This window comes from Gallus gallus, chromosome Z, assembly GCF_016699485.2.
Source record: "Gallus gallus isolate bGalGal1 chromosome Z, bGalGal1.mat.broiler.GRCg7b, whole genome shotgun sequence".
Taxonomy (NCBI): Eukaryota; Metazoa; Chordata; class Aves; order Galliformes; family Phasianidae; genus Gallus; species Gallus gallus.
The window spans coordinates 11,525,607-11,541,618 of record NC_052572.1 but is presented as its reverse complement, the minus strand read 5'-3'; the positions used below and the strand labels follow the sequence as shown (position 1 = coordinate 11,541,618).

General features: G+C 41.8%; 2 protein-coding genes across 3 annotated transcripts in view; one reads left to right on the top strand and one right to left on the bottom strand.

The window, feature by feature from the left end:
• Positions 1-116: 116 nt before the first annotated feature.
• Positions 117-10,584, bottom strand: SKP2 (S-phase kinase associated protein 2). Of its 2 annotated transcripts, none has more exons than NM_001007982.2 (10): positions 10,467-10,584; positions 9,676-9,929; positions 8,682-8,793; positions 8,261-8,404; positions 7,574-7,708; positions 5,987-6,085; positions 4,346-4,473; positions 3,231-3,282; positions 2,464-2,571; positions 117-1,792 (listed from the first exon to the last, which is right to left on the bottom strand). In NM_001007982.2, the coding sequence occupies exons 1-10, from the start codon at positions 10,553-10,555 to the stop codon at positions 1,582-1,584; spliced, it is 1,332 nt and encodes a 443-aa protein (NP_001007983.1). In that variant the 5' UTR covers positions 10,556-10,584; the 3' UTR covers positions 117-1,581. The 2 variants fall into 2 exon arrangements, with proteins under 2 accessions (NP_001007983.1, NP_001384612.1); NM_001397683.1 differs by having other exon boundaries at positions 9,676-9,896.
• An 88-nt stretch (positions 10,585-10,672) lies between these two features.
• Positions 10,673-16,012, top strand: part of LMBRD2 (LMBR1 domain containing 2) — a gene marked incomplete in the record, with an annotated part of 37,973 nt that continues 32,633 nt past the window's right edge. The window contains 2 exon segments of the mRNA NM_001031579.1: positions 10,673-10,828; positions 15,640-15,869. Coding sequence (NP_001026750.1) covers positions 15,696-15,869 — 174 coding nt within the window.

Below are 16,012 nucleotides of genomic sequence, written 5' to 3'. Positions count from 1 at the left end.
CTAAGCATGACATTATGATACCCTGTCACCTAAATCACAGTTGGTCAGACTGACTGGACAAGTTTCTGCTTTTTTAGTCATGCCAAAATGTTGATGGCAAATCATTAGTCATTCTGTACAAGATAGCAATTCTTTAGCTTTTTATTAAATGCAAAACAAGTTTTATGGGGTTACATTATACAGAGAGAGAAGAATTACAAATAGATACACCTTCCCTACTGAAGTTAACTTTTTAAGTAATTTAAGGCATGAATCTAAAACTGCAAACAAGCAATTTTCCACACTACTTTGTTGTGTACTTACTACTAAGCTTTTTATCTTTGGACTGACTTTGGAAGACGCTATACCTATGCAACAGCCCATTTACCACAACAATGGTATATCCCCTACTGTTGCTCACTGCTTACAAGTTTTGTGCTAGAAGACTCTTCAGATAATGCTTACCCTTATCCCTGGAACATGCCTAGCCCACAGCAAGACTGGGAGCAGGAATGGACTGAGCCAGGTCCCTTCCCCCAGAGGTGGGGGGCTCATTACTTGTCCCTAGTCTGAGATTGGTTTTTCTTTGTTTGTTTGTTTTAGTTAGTTATTCAGCTTTTCCTGCGACAATGTTAGCTTTTCCTGTTAGTGTTAAAAGATATAGTAAGTTAAATGATACTAGAAACTTAAGCTAACTTAAGCTAAAAGAGAAATGGATATCTCTTAATAGCACCAAAGGAGTTCCTCTCAAAATTCCTACAGTGCAGCCCCAGTTTTTGTTGCTGCTCTGAGTTCCAAGATACTTGATCCTGCAAGTATTTCTTTCAATATGCTAAATGCAGCTCAAAGACCCTATGTAAGAAGTTTTGAGACTACGTTCCTAATTTAAGCTCACTTAAGCAAGGAAAAGCAATGTGAAGTCTTGTTGAAGAAAAACTTCACAGCAACTCATTTGTATTGCTTCTTATTTGTACAGTATTGAGCTCTTAAGTGCTTTCCTGTATACCTCCATTCCAACACTGCCTTACCCTTTCCACGTTCAGTGAATTCAGACTCACTCCTCTGTCCCTCTCCCAAACAGGGTAGCTTCACATCTTAGTATACACATCACTCAGTTAATAATTTTAATAGTTTTGATAGCATTATTTGATTTGAGTTACGTAAACTCTAGACCAGCGGAATTCTAAGACATCTAGTACCTCCACTGATTTTTCCAAGAGTTGCAGAGCTGGAAGAGTTAATCGAAAGCACCTTTACAACACCTAAGAACAACCATAGCTGCATCAGAACCTGCAGCAGTTTAAATAAAGGCTGTAACAGTTTCATTACAGTGATTGTTCCACAGTTTCTTTTTTTTTTTGAAGTAGCTCTCCTAAAACAAAAGGGCTTTTTAAGTTTCTACAATTGCTTACAGATCATCAGATTTCTAAAGGCTTTTTTTTTTTTTTAAGAGTATAAACATATTTATAGAACTACATTATGGCGTAAGACCAAGATACAATACTTTATAAAAACAGAACTATGATTAGATGTGCTCTGACATTCTGCTTCTCAAGGAGCTTCACTACACAGTGCATCCATGGCATCCATCATACAAGATCATTAGCCACTAAGGCTTCTCAGTGACAATCTGCATTTGATACCCCAAATTTCATGGTTCTTTTTATTGCCAACAGTTGGCCTTGCAATAGTTGTAAAATGTGAACAATTGATCTTCATGTCAGGAAGCGTCTCCTTGAGGAGCTGCAGGGAGCTATCAGTCACTATTCCAAATACCTGAAGAGTCTTTAATGTTGGAATTTCACCAAGTTCTCTAGAAAGAGAGCAATGAGAAGTTAATCATTATACCGAAAGCATTTTTTGCAGTCTATACCCAAACTAGATAAATGTACTTTTACTGAGTTTTTTAGGCTAAAGTCTCCAGATTTTTACTTGAGGACATACTCTTTCCGACGTAAAACAGGATAGAGCTAAATAATTGTAATAATGAAAGGCAGAAAAAAAAAAATGCCCTCAAACAAATAACTCTAAGCTGTGTTTCAGTGCCAACCAATAACTGATGCAGGTGCACAGAAAGGGAAGGTATATACAGATTCTGACACCCACTGGTCAGTAAGTACTATTCATTCTGTTAACTTTTCTGAAAGCAAGTAATTAATTGCTGCACAATCAAAAGCCTAATGCTGACACTGTCATTGACAGGACTGGAACCTCAAAGTAATGCCTTCAAACAGAGACACGAGGCACATGTTGAGCAGCAAGTTCCACAACTACAGACCAATACCATGGAAACATTATCTCAGATACCTTTGGTTCCAGTCTGTATTCTCAAAGGTAGACAATCTAGTCATCACATTTTTATTCCTAGCCTGTACCAGCAAGTTTATCAAAACAGTACTTGCAGTTCTTAAGCCTAAAATAAAGCATGTTTAAAATTATTTATCCTCTGAATTAGTAAACCAAAGCCATTTAGGGATTACTTACACTAAGGCGGCAGGTGATATTTGGTAGCATCGGCTCAAACAGAGATGTTGCAGATAGATGAGTTGATGAAAATATTGGAAACACTCCGGCTTCAACATCACACTGTCGCTGTACAAGAGCATATTAATTAGAATTTATCCTTTAATTATAAAACAGAAGTAAATTTGATATCTCTAAAATTCAAGCTGAGAAGTGTAATAAACATCAACTTGTTTTTCTACCATTAGAGTACTTCTTGCTCAATATAGAAATAACCCATTTCTAATGTGTGTGTCATGTTTTGATTTTCACTGAGGGGCAAATGAAGCAGAAATTCTCCGCAGGTAGATTTTCTGCAGCAGAAAGTCAAAATCTTTTTTTTTTTTTTTTTTTTTTTTTTTTTTTTTAATAAAATCAAAACATTCTGTGGCCACGTAGGATGAAAGCTGAAAGAAACTCTCACTAGGGTACTCTAAGCTCATAAGCTTTACATGCCTAAATGCTTCCTTTTATTTTACCTGTTGACTGCTACCATTTATTAGTTAACAAATCCTTTATGTACATACTATTTACACTGAGGTAAAAAAGAAATTTTTAAGTTAGTTACTTATTCCAGATTAAGTCAAAACAGATAGTAATTTTTTCTTAAGTTTAACCTAGGAAGCAACTTTTTGGCTGTGCAATCCTATTCAACTATTAACTATTCCTATATGGGTACTGCAGAGCAGTATCATTACCAATCCCTTGAACCATAAGGACTTAAGGACTACCTGTACAGGAGTTCTTACCTTAGGTCTAAGTGCACAAGGAGAGGACATCTTTCCACCAGCGTTTTAACATCTGAAAAGAGGTCACAGTCAGCCCACCTTTCAGTTATGAACACGTATTTGCTTTCAACACCATACATACTTATATTATTTGCCTTCTGAATTAACTGTAGGATCTGTAACGTAATATCTGTTGGGCCAGAACCTAAGTAGTTATTATGCCTATTCTTTTTTTGAATTACATTCTCAGCAGCCACAACAGCAGAAGCCTTGTCATGGTTTTCTGATTTTTGGTTATTGGTATTCCACATCATAACATCATGTAGTGCACTGGCAGTTAAAGAGTTAATGCTCCAGTTCCTGGCACCTGTCCAGAAGAGAAGAACAACTCCATACCCCAGGGGGCTTTGCATTCAGAGAGGAGATATAACCCCTGGCATGGTCACCTGATGTCCCTTTTTTCCTTTGGCTCTCCTCCCTGCTGCTCATCCCAACCACACACGTTGCCACATTGCTACTGTAAGGCCTTCAGCTTTCAGACAATCTCTCTCCATTTGATTTATTAACTCCAATTCTAATTATATTGTATTATAGTGTGTTATCTTGCATTCCAATACCATATTTAGTAAATTAGTTTGTTTCTCCTCAGATTGTTGCTGCTGTTTTTAATTATTTGGGATCCCATTTCCCCTTTCTGGAGGCGCGGATTCTGAGGATCCCTCCGCCCCACTAATCACAGCACTGGGCTGAACTAGCCCATAAACTGTTAACATGATCCAAAAACTAAGCTCCCTTCCACAATATCAGAAAGGCTGTTTCACAGTTGAACATGAGATCCATTCAATCTATTCTGCTAGCGGGACTTAGCTCAAATGTGCAGCTATACTTTTCAAGTGAAGATGAAATGAGTTCCACCTATTTTTAAATTCAGAAGACAAATTATCTCATTCCTTGTGGCTAAGCTGGAGAAATTAGTAGGATTTTCTGACAATGCAAACATAAAGCAATACAGAGCATAAAATCAGTCTTAGCACACAGTATTTCTAATACTTTACAGTGGACAGCAGTCAGAAGAAAATATGAACCCTGCTGCTTTATTTCTTAGTAGAATAAATATTTGCCATGCTGCTATTTACCTGACATTTGTAGGTTCTGTCTGTATCCACTTAAGTTTAGTTGGGTTACTTTTGAAGTAATGTGACTGACTGCTGTTTTGACATGAGTGGCTGTGAAGTCACACCAGGACAAGTTCAGCTCCTCCAACCTACACACAAACCAACAAAGAACTGTTTGGAAGAATAACTGAAATAGAAGTTTTTGCCTTAGAAGTATCAACTGTATTAGATATATATAAGAATTCAAACTGTGGTACATCTACTACCGAAGTTCCTGTATTAATACAGATTTCTCTGTGACAATAATTAAGCACTGGAGCAGGTTGCCTAGATAGGCTGTGAGGAATCTCTGTAGAGGTATTCAAGACCCAACTAGACAAAGCTCTGATCAGCACTGAGTTTAGAACCTGCTGTGGGCAAAGAGTCAAAGCAACTTCCCAAGATCACTTTCAATCAAAATGATTCACGATCATTGTAGGAAGTTAAATGGTCAAGAGGAGACAGTTCTTTTCATCTTATATTTGGTTGGTGATGTGTACCTGTTCCCACTGACCAGATCTTCACACTGAGAGGGAGAAACGCCAATCTTTCACTATCACTTATCAGCACTGGTCAGGTGACCAATTACACTATTATCATAAAATACTTTATAGTTGTATATATGCACTGGTCAGGTTGTGAGTTTACCTCAACTACGTGCTCAACTGCCAATAGCATATCACTAGTCATAGTACTGTTTTGTGTGCAGCTGCTAGAGATGTAACCAGAGGACAAAGGCGTAGTAAACAGCCTCACTAGAGCCTTTAGCTGTCAATCATTATGTAAATTTAAAAATACTGTTGTTTTTTTTAAGCAGATGGCAGACCTGATCTTTATGCACTGTGCATTGTACAGACACTGCCTTTCTTTAAGAAGCTCAGTATCCAAGTGATCAGACCCAGCAGCAGTAAGCATTAACTACCCAGAGCAGGATTAAGGTTTTGTCTGTCCACTGATCTACTGCAGTTTGATTAAAAATATTATTTCGCAGAAACAACTTAAGTACCTTGTCCAACATCTCACAAGAGCTCAGCAAAGAGATCAGGGTGTAAATCCCACATCTACTGGAGCTCAATTCAGTGACTTCTGACAGCAGATGGCTTAATCACTAGACCTGTCTATCTGAACACAGTGCTTCAAAAACTGAAGAACTGTTCTACCATGGATAGAAGGGCATCATGTTTTCTGCCATTCATACTGTTCTCTGACTGCATAGGGAGCTCTTGTACTCCACATTCAGATGGAGTCTTCCTCAAACTTGTATGCTTTCACGCTGTGAGAATTACATATTGCTTTCATTAGGAAAATCAAATATACAAGATAATCAAATCAGATGGGTTTTTAACCAACCAAGACTTCCTTTAAGGATGACTGAAGAAACTCACAAGTAATTACTGAAGTACCTCTTTGCTATTAAAGATGAAAATAGCTTGATGGAAAGAAATTATATAATTATTTAGGAAATAACCTACAGTTAAGTGTTTGAGAACATAATAAGTCTCATAAGAAACATATTGACAGACAAATACAATTGTAATGCTTATAAAAAAAATAAAAAGAACAATTCTCCTCAGGAGTTAACAGTAAAGTAAGTAGGAATAGCAAAACCTATTTTTGTCTTACATAGAACATTTGCTTAACATCAGCTCCAAGGCTTCTGCAGAAAATCCTGAGCACCCACAGAGATTTAGCCGTATCAGGCTGGGATTCTTAGCAATGCTCCTGTAAAAGAGAAAAAAAGAGAAATCTGATAAAATGTTGGAACATTGCTATTATTGCTAAGATACATGATAACGTTTAAAGTGAAGATTCCAGGCATAGAATTATTTGTTGAATGTGCAGCACTGCATCTTTAGTAAATTGACCTACTAAAAGAGTTACTAAGGATCTCAACCTCTTGCTGCACCACAGCACAACTTGATGAAGGACACTTGTCTATTTACATAATGTTCCTGACATGCTTGTGTATAAGCCAAACTGGATGGGAAATAATTCCTTTTTACCTTCTCCTGTTACACCTCATTGAACAAACACCATGACCTATTCAAGATCATTGTACCTCTACATAAGACTAAACAATCTCACTATAGCATGTAGTAGTAAAGCACTGGAACAGGCTGTCCAGAGAAGTGGTGGGACATCCTTCCAGACATTCAAGGTCAGGCTGAACGGGGCTCTGAGCACACTGTTCTAGCTGTAGATGTCCTTGTTCACTGCAGAGCAGTTGGACGAGACGACCTCTAAAGGTCCCTTCCAACTCAAATGATTCTATGACTCAATCATTTCATTTTGGAAATCACTTCTATGCAAAGCAGAGGTTAGTTAAGGAAAAAACAAACAAACAAAAAAAAGAAACCCACATTTCCAAACAGCATTGCTCTTACAACCACTATATTAGTACACAGGGCAATAAAGTTCATAATTGTTGCTTAATTTGTAAACAATTTTCAGATGCTTTTTATTTGGCATCACAAGGCAAACAATACTGGTTTATTGGCACTCTTTCTCCCTGGTATGAGAAAAGCATCAAGAAACTCAAGAGCAGAAAGCAGGTGACCCACAGCGTTAACCATCTAACCTGGTTCCTAGCACCTCCATAATCATCTGATGTTATTGAACTGGAGTTTGATTGCACACCCATTAGCGTTTTTCCTGTTTAACAGAACAGTTCATGTGCTTGACAGAGTCTAATTTTTCAGATACTTTTATCAGTGAAGGTCAACAAAGAAATGAGAAATGGTGCAGAAACACACAGAGCACCTGACAGAAGAGTTGCTGGAACTCCTTTAAATATAAAAGAATATGTACACTAAACGTGAACGCATCCTGGGAGCACAGAAATTGGAAAATAAAAATAGCTCTGCAGCTCATGTGCAGGAATAGTGAAGGGACACAACCCCCATAGAGACAAGCAGTTCCTCAAGCTTCCAAGTACTCTGAGAAATTTCAGAAAAAGGAACAAAAAAAAAAAAAAAAAAAAAAAAAAATAAAAATCTTCCAGAGCAGTGTTCCTTCCCCACCTGGTCTCTTGGACAGATAGGAAAGAGGCAGCTCATTTAACCTGACAGCTAAATCCATTAAGTGCCTAGAGCTGGCCATTTCAAACAACTCCCACAGGGGACAACTCCAACTTATTCTGTCCCTAGTCTGCACAAAAGAACAGCATTGAACATAAGTTATTTATAGAGTATCCCCAAACATTTCACTCACTTGATAATATCGTCAGAAAGCACTAGTCCCTCCAAGCTGAGGTTCTCCAGTCTCTCACAACGACAAAGAATACTCTGGAGATCTGCAACAGATACTGTGCAATTTGACAAATCCATATGTTGAACTCTGAGAGGCCTACGAGATGAGAAAGCATGGTTAATACTACACTAAAAAGCAACTACAAATTTCACACACCATAAACATATGCAATACTGTACAAGTGTGCAAAGCTTACAGAGAGGAGTTGTATTCGTGAAGTTCAGCTGCACACCGTGCGTACTATTAAGCTTGCTGGCCATACCGATAACCTACCAGTCAAAACTTCAGAACTTTTATCTTTCAGGTACTTAACAGGATTCATCACAACACCTGCTGGAGTTACACAAGCTTTTTGAGGTTCACACATAAGAATGCTGATGAGACTCCCATTTCTGGATTCTACAAGAAATGGCTTGCAAGAGCATGATGGTGCTGGAAGTATACTCCCAAATATCATGTTAGCTTATTTCTTAATAATTGACTGATGAATACAGATCTTATTTCAACACATGCCTAACCACTGATCAGCTATTCCACACTCCACAGAGATGACAAACACTGCTACTGGTGAAGATGTTAAAAAAAAACAGAGAGAAACACTGAAGATTTGACACAGTTCCATGACTCAGTACAGACTGAAAGCCTTACTTCATGGTTTTAAACAGCGGATTCCCAATGCAAGATCTTGGGCAGCGGAACGCAGTAACACCTGCAGGTAGCAACTGTCCAATAACTCCTGGCAGCAGACTTCTACAAGTCAGATCAAGAGTCTGCCAGAGTGATTCATCAAACCTAGGGAGCAGAATTTTACTCATTAGCAAGGAAAAGTCATATTTATGTGTACAACTACAGAAACTTTCCAGACTCACAAAAGATTGAGAGGAAGAAAAGCCATTTACTACAATTTAATAATGCTAAAATAGTTGAGTTGTCTTTTGAGATTACACGTACTTACAACTCACATAATAGATTGAATCACACTTGAACATGCAAGGCAAAAACCAAATCATTTATCAACCTACGGAAGCAATTTTTTTCTTAGCATTAAGTGATGAGAAGAAATACTTACGACAGACGATGCCACCTCTTGCAAATCATGGAAACTTTCAACAAGTCGTTCAGGGGCAAATATGCAAAGATTGCCAGTAGAAGTTCATCTGGAAGTTCATCCCAAGAAACACCTTTAGGGAAAGAGTGAACACGCTCTAGTTAAAGCTGGTCATTTTTGCCTGCTGATGCCTTATTCAGTTTGGTTGCCAGAAGGACCACTACAGTCTGTCCCTGGACTCTACATACTACTCATCCCTCTTTCATCTCTTCATTTCAAGAAATATACTTCAGGAAATTAGAGCATCTCAGCTATTTCATTTGTATTCTAAGGCTTGTATGCTTCCCCAAATGCAGGAAGGGAAAGACATGCCTAGAAGGACCATCTCAGAAATCCATGTCTCTATACTCCCCTGCTGAAATGCCCATCCTTACCACATACCTTACATCCACAGAAGGAGCCCCAAGGGAGGTACGCATTTGTATAGTACACAGAGAAAAGTAGGTACTGCAAAGTGCTATTCAAAACATCTCTCAGAAACTATTTAAGAAAGTGTGCAACCCCAAATTCTCACAAACAGATACACAGACAGTGCTTCTGTCTGCCCAGGAAAGAATTCTACATGTTGGAGCTCCAGAACAGTTGCCTATGGCCCAGAGCTCATGCATCTAAAAGCAGAAGTGTTTGAGGGTATTTCTACTACTCTGCTCTGAGGACTGAATCCTTCCCCTGCCAGCCCCGAGCCTCTGCTGCACCTTTCCTACAGCTTTCCAGCAGGGACCATTGCACCCATTGCAGTCCAACCCCAACGGAGTGGAGTGGCTGTCCCCCGACACCCTGCAAGTGAGAGATACACATCTGGATTCTTGTAGTCTGGCAGGCCCAGTTTCTCAGTTCTAAGATTTCTACATAAAAAATTCGAGTCCCCAGGTTTCAAAATTATGTTGGGGATGGCTGCAGTACTAGTTCCTATTAATTTAGCAGGGTAAAGGAAGGCAGGGCCGCCTGCCAGTACCTGGCTCTGCCTCTCGGAGCAGCCGAGGCCTGCGCACGATGACGAACTCCTTCTCCTTCACTTTCAGCCGCTTGTGGGGAGTACAGGCCGGCAGCAGTGGCTCCTGCGGGGTGTTCTCGTTGCCCAGCTTGTCCTTCCTCAGCACCGACACCCCCATGCCTGAGAGCAACTCCGAAGTCTTGCTGGAGTCCCAGTCCCAGCTGAAGCCAGTGGAGACGTTGCTGCCAGAGGAAGGGATCTCCTGGAGATGTTTTCTGCAGGGAATGAGGGATTCCGAGATTCAGGGAAACCCGCATTCTGCAAGGCCGCTGCCACGTTCTCTGGAGGCCGACAGAGTACAGAAAGGCGCGGCAGAGAGCCCCCTGGCAGAAAGCAGGTCTCGCTGCAGCTCTCGCTAACAACCCACATCTCCAAGTAGGGTGACAATACCCACTAAAAAAGTTTAATTTTAATCCCAGTTCCCCCCTCCCCGGAGGAGCGGGGCGGTCCCTCAACTCTTCCTCAGCACCCATCCCGCCTCGCGCGGCCGTTGGGCGCCAGCAGCGCGCGGGCAGCGTGAGGGAGGGCCGCGCGCCTCAGTGACCCGCGCGCCTCAGCGACCCCCGCGCCCGCGCTCCCCTCGCGCCTTCAGCGCAGAGCGCTCCTCACAGAGCCACGCTCGGTCGGTCGCTCGTTCCCTCCCCCTGCCCCCACACCCGCCGAGCCCCACGCACTCCCCCCATCCCTCCTCCCAGGTGATCCGCGGCCCCCCCCCCCCCAAGAGGGCTGAGTACACCACACGGCACCCGTACCTGAGCATGGCGGAGGATGCCTGCGTGGGAGACTCCTGCTCCTCGCAGTGCTCGCCAAGCCGCGCGCTGTCCCGCCGCACGCGCGGCATCCCGACCGACCGGAAACCACTCGGCGCCCGCCGCGGGCGCTGCCGGGAGTTATAGTTCGCACCTCCGCATCCTGCGCCCGCCTCCCGGGCGGAGACGGTGACGACGGCGGCGACGGCGGCGGAGGAGGGGAAATGTTGGCGGTGCCGGGCCCCGCGGCGCGGAAGGAGCCGGGCGGCGCTGTGTGAGCGGCGATTTAAGGCCTCACGCGGGGGAGAGGCGGCAGTGAGCATGGAGGGCGGTCGTGCCCCGCGAGGGAGCGCCTGCTGAGCGCGGTGAGGGGGCGGTGCGGGCCGGGGCCGCAGCGCCGAGTCACGGGCGGGGCGGGGCGGCGCGGCGGGGAGCGCGGACGGCCTGGGCCCGACCCCGGTTCCCGTCTCTGGGTTGCGGGCGGCCAGCGGGGCCCGGGCTCCGCCGGGTGCTGAGGAAGCGGGGGATCTGACGCTCGTTTTTCGGCTTTTAGCCTATTTTCTGTTGATTTATCTTCTCCCGAGGACCCTGGGCAGTGCGTTGCAGCGCCTTCACTGCCTCCGCACCGGGCTCCGCGGCCCCGGCAGCGCGCCGGGCTGTGTCACAGCGTGGCTGTCGGTGCTTCGGCGCTTTGTGGAAGCCCGCCCCGCACCTGCGGCGCTGCGCGCAGCGACCCGCTCCTCACAGCCTCCCATTGCGGACAGGGCCGTGCCCGCAGCAGCGCGACGCGTGGCATATGGGGCTCGGCCGGGCGCAGCCGTGTCACGACCATAGAGATAAATAAGGCTTAATTACGATTTCAGTTCTGATTTTCCGAACGGTCTGTCTGTCTCAGTGCAGCGTTATGGTTGTAACCACATGAAGGCCTCCTCAGTGACACCTGTTCTGTGCGAACTCATGTCGCAAGTTCTGTTCTTCTGGGTTCATCCTGCAGCTGCACAGCTTTCATGTTGTACATCTTAGTGCCACCCCTCAGGGTGTTCTCTCTGATTTGTTATTATTTCCAGAGTATTATATGCAAAAATTAAATGTTTAGTTAGTTTTAAATCTTGTTGACGTACATTATCATAGAATCATAGAGTGGTAGGGGTTGGAAGGGACATCAAAACCCACCCAATTCTAACCACCCTGCTGTGGGCTGGTTGCCCCCACCAGCTCAGGCTGCCCAGGTTCCCCATCCTTGAGCACCTCCAGTGATGGGGCACCACAGTTCTCGGGGCAGCAGTGCCAGCGCCTCAGTGCCCTCTGAGCAAGGAATCTCCTCCAAACATCTAAGCCAAATCTCTTCTCTTTTAGTTTAGAGCCATACCCCCTTGTCCCGTCACTATCGGGCCAGGTAAAAAGTTTGTCCCTCCCTTGCTTGTAAGCTCTCTTCCTGGAGAAGAGCAGGCTCTGCAGGGCAGTGGTTACGACACCAAGCTTAATAGAGTTCAGGAAGTGTTTGGACAACACTCTCAGACGTGTGGTCTGGTTTTTGGGTGGTTGTGTGTGTAGCCAGGGGCAGGCCTCGATGATCCTCGTGGATCTCTCCAACTCAGGATATTCTGTGATTGCATACATTCCAAGATAATTGAAATTGCTGGTACTAATGAAGTACTAGTAGGTGTGTGGTTTGATCACTGTTTCTTAGAAGAACAAAGCTATGCAGATTGTGTTTACTGGCTCATTCCAGAGATTATTTCTTCAAAATGGTACAGTGGGGTAACTGTCAGCTCTCGTGGGCAGCTGAAGGCCAGTTTCTTTCTGTAGGTAGTTTTGTCTGTGCTAAGATAGTCTGTCATCTGCTTATCTGTTCCCTGTGGTGCAAGGGTCAGTGTGTGCTATGGATTTGAGAGGAAATAAAAACAAACAACAAAACAACAACAACAAAAGAAAACACAACTGACTGAGGAGAGCTGAGCATGAAAGTGTCTGAAGGGGTTGTTTTTCAGTGTGGTGTTACCTCTTCATCTCTTCCTTTCAGTATTTCTAAAACGTGAGATAGTCCACTGTACTTTTTAAAGATGAAAGTTTCTAAAGCTTAGGGTTAAGCACTTATGTTGGTGCAGAAGGTCTAAGCATTTCTTTGGGATTCTTACCGGATGGTTTCACAGAGTAGGGCAGGCATCAGAACCCTGTCACAGGTGTTATGGCAGAGTCTTTTTCTTTTGCCAAATGTGCTGGAAAGCATTCAGGGGCAGCCAGGAGATGGCTGTGTGACAGAAAGGCAGGAGCTCACCATGGAACTCAGCATTGATAGTGTGCTGGATGTGGCAGCTTTCTTCTTACCTGTGCTCCAGAGCTGTGGAATCAGCTTGAGGTACTGCAGCACAGATGTTTTTTTCGGTATGCTTTGGCTGTATTCGATGTTGTTCTTTACAGCATCTCTTTCACACTTCATTAACTTCCTTGTGGGCCTTTCTTCACAGATGTGCACTGCTATTTTTAGCCTTTCTGTGACATACATTTGTTATAAAATTGAGTGCTGTTTAGAATCTTTAAGAAACGGCAGGGTTGGTTTTATGCTGTTTCATCTAGTAACATATAATTTCTTTGCCAGGCTAAGTGAGCACTTAGTTCATTTGTAATGAAGTACCCCTGCGCTTGGTTAGTCTTGAGGCTGGCAAGGTAATTTAAGACATGGTAGCAGGGAGTCTCTGAGGTAATTAAAGTGTGAACTGACCCTTTTAGGGTCTTGCTAAACCCTTAGCCGTGTTTGGATCTTAGATTTCCTGTAGGAATTTTGCAGCTCTTGTCCTATATGGGGCTACCCAAATTCTTCCAGTCATAAGATTCAAAACATATAGTTTTAAAGCCTGTGTCTAAAATGAAACAGCTTTTGATCTAAATTATGTTAAGTTGTAGGTGCTTTATTCTACATTAAGGGAGTGTGTCAATAGATACTCTTCCTTTCAGTGAATAAGTTTGTTACTGCATGTAATGGCTTAACAGAAACATCGGAGCAGGGAGAGCTCTTCTGAAGTAGTTCTCTGATCTCAGGAGAAAATTCTCAAAGGGTTCAGCAGTTTTGGCCAGCTGATTCTGGGGAGTGCTAATAGTTGAGAAACAGGATGGTGGGCAATCATTTTATCTTTCTGTGAGCTAACAGCCAGCTTCAGAGGCAAATGCTGTTTCCTACAGGCAAGCATGTTCTGCAGTAATATATTCTAGGTCCTGATTCTATTAGCAAGTCCCAGATGTGGCTGTCCACCTAAGATTTTGTTCACAATAAGAGCTCCTCTCAAGAAATGTGTTTCTCTCTTTGCAGGACTTTTATTTTTTTTTTTTTTCCCTAGAACTAATTTTTACAGTTTTCTGTCTAACATTTTTGGACCGAATCTTTGAAAGTGAGTTGAGGCTGTGCTAAGTTCAATTCCCTCTTGATTTTAGTGTCTTTAGTACATGCTTGTAACCTTTTTGAAATCTCTGAGTAAGAAGTGAGTACAGCACCTTGCACACAAAATTTTCACGTTCTATATTGATTACAGCTTCCTACGTGTTACTGTAGTAAAAAGTTCTATAGGAATGATTCATGGAGGGTAGGATGTATAATTTTGATTGCATAGCATAAGGTGTGGCTGTGATGGGCATCCAAAGCTGCATGTGTCAGATAGCCCTGCTTTAATGTAATTGGTTTTGAGTGAAGAAGCAGCTCTGTATTTTTAGTGGAATTAGCTATTATACTATAAATGCAAAAGACTTTGTTTTCTGAGGAAATGAGAATAGTACAATAGAATTACATAGAATGACCTATCAAGCAGATTAGATATCTTGGATTCATGAATTACAAATTAGCTGTCCAAAATATAATGCAGGCAGATAGTAGGGAGATGTTTTGACTTCATAAAATTACCGATTATTTGATAAACTTATTAAAAACAGACAGAATATAGGAAGTGAATGTGTACATCTTTCATAAGATACAAGAAGGTAATTCAGCCTATTTTCGGAATATGGGGTGCTCTGTGTATGACAGCCGATAAGAAGTAAATAGACTGCTTTCACTATTTGGAAATTAAATGCAAAAGGAGCAAAATGGTGGTAAACAATTCTTCAGGGAAAATTCAGAGAATAACTGTTGTATATGTCCTAAAGGACTTCCTAAAGGAAGTCTGGCATCACAAACTTTGAAATTCTTTACTGGAAAGAAAGCAATTTTCAGTGTGTAGTGCTCACATAACATATTTTAGCTGTGTACCTAGAGATAGTAAAAGAAACAGAATTTGAGTTAATTGACTGAAATTTTAGTAGTAGCATTTGTTTTAAATCTCTGGAGTTCAGTGACAGTTAAAAACACTTAAAAATAGAGCAGCGAGGAAATGATGTCAAAAAGTCTTTCAATCAAAGCAAATAAAATGGTAATTTTGATGGAAAAGCAAGTTAGTCTGAGCAGGGTAAACATTTTATTTTATTTTTTTAATGTATGAAGTGTTAAAGATCAGAAGCAATTTTACCAACTGTATAACAAGGTGGTGATATTTTCTCTAACAGATTTGTGCAGCTCACTGGTCTTTTGCTTAATAGCATGCCTGTGTGAGGATGAGCTTTCTAAGAATTTTTAGCAGTCTTGAGGAAAGGAAAATATAGCAAGTCTAATAATGAGTGGAGACCTGTGTTCTTCTGAAGAAGAGCAGACGAAAAGTAGGAAGGTGAATTAGCTAGCTAACACATTGCCTCTTATGAAATTTGAGAAGAACTGCATTGCAAGTAGCTTTGCTGTATTTTTATGCTCTATTAACTCTTGAGTAGAGAATTTAAGTTCACAGTTGATGAGCAGTCCATTAAATAGAAGTTTCTCAGTAGCTTTTTGGAAACACTTAACTTTAAACCTTCCCTTTGTTCAAATTACTTGAATTCTTCTAGGCAAAGAATAAAATGGAAAATTATTTTTTTAAACCAGTAGTTATCTTAAAAATTAGGGTTATAGTCTTATTTGTGGACAAAAAAATGATTTCAGGATCTTCTGGACCATGAAGATGCAGAAGAGTTCAAGGCATCTTGCTGAAAATCTTCTCCATTCTCTTTAACTGAAATCAGAAAAACCTGTTAGTAAGTTCAAAAATGTATATTGAAAACTTTTTCTGCCTAAATATCTTTGAGAGATTTTAATGTAATTAAATGATGTCTTGTCTTACAGTTCTCATCAACCTTCTTATGTGAGCTGCACTGTGTGTCTGAAGCAAACCTTCAATAATGAGTGGTGCAGCGTTGGGCCTTGAGATCGTGTTTGTCTTTTTTCTGGCCTTATTCCTACTGCATCGGTATGGAGACTTCAAGAAACAGCATAGGCTGGTGATCATTGCAACATTACTGGCTTGGTATCTCTGCTTTCTAATTGTATTTATACTGCCTTTGGATGTCAGTACGGTAAGAAGTTTGTAAGATTTTCAACTCCGTTATGTAAAATGAGGTATCTCTTTTGTTTGTTTTTACATTTGTAATTGCAGAATACTATATCTGAAGCAACAGATAAAGTTCTCTAATAGCATCTTTTTAAACTTAGCACGTCA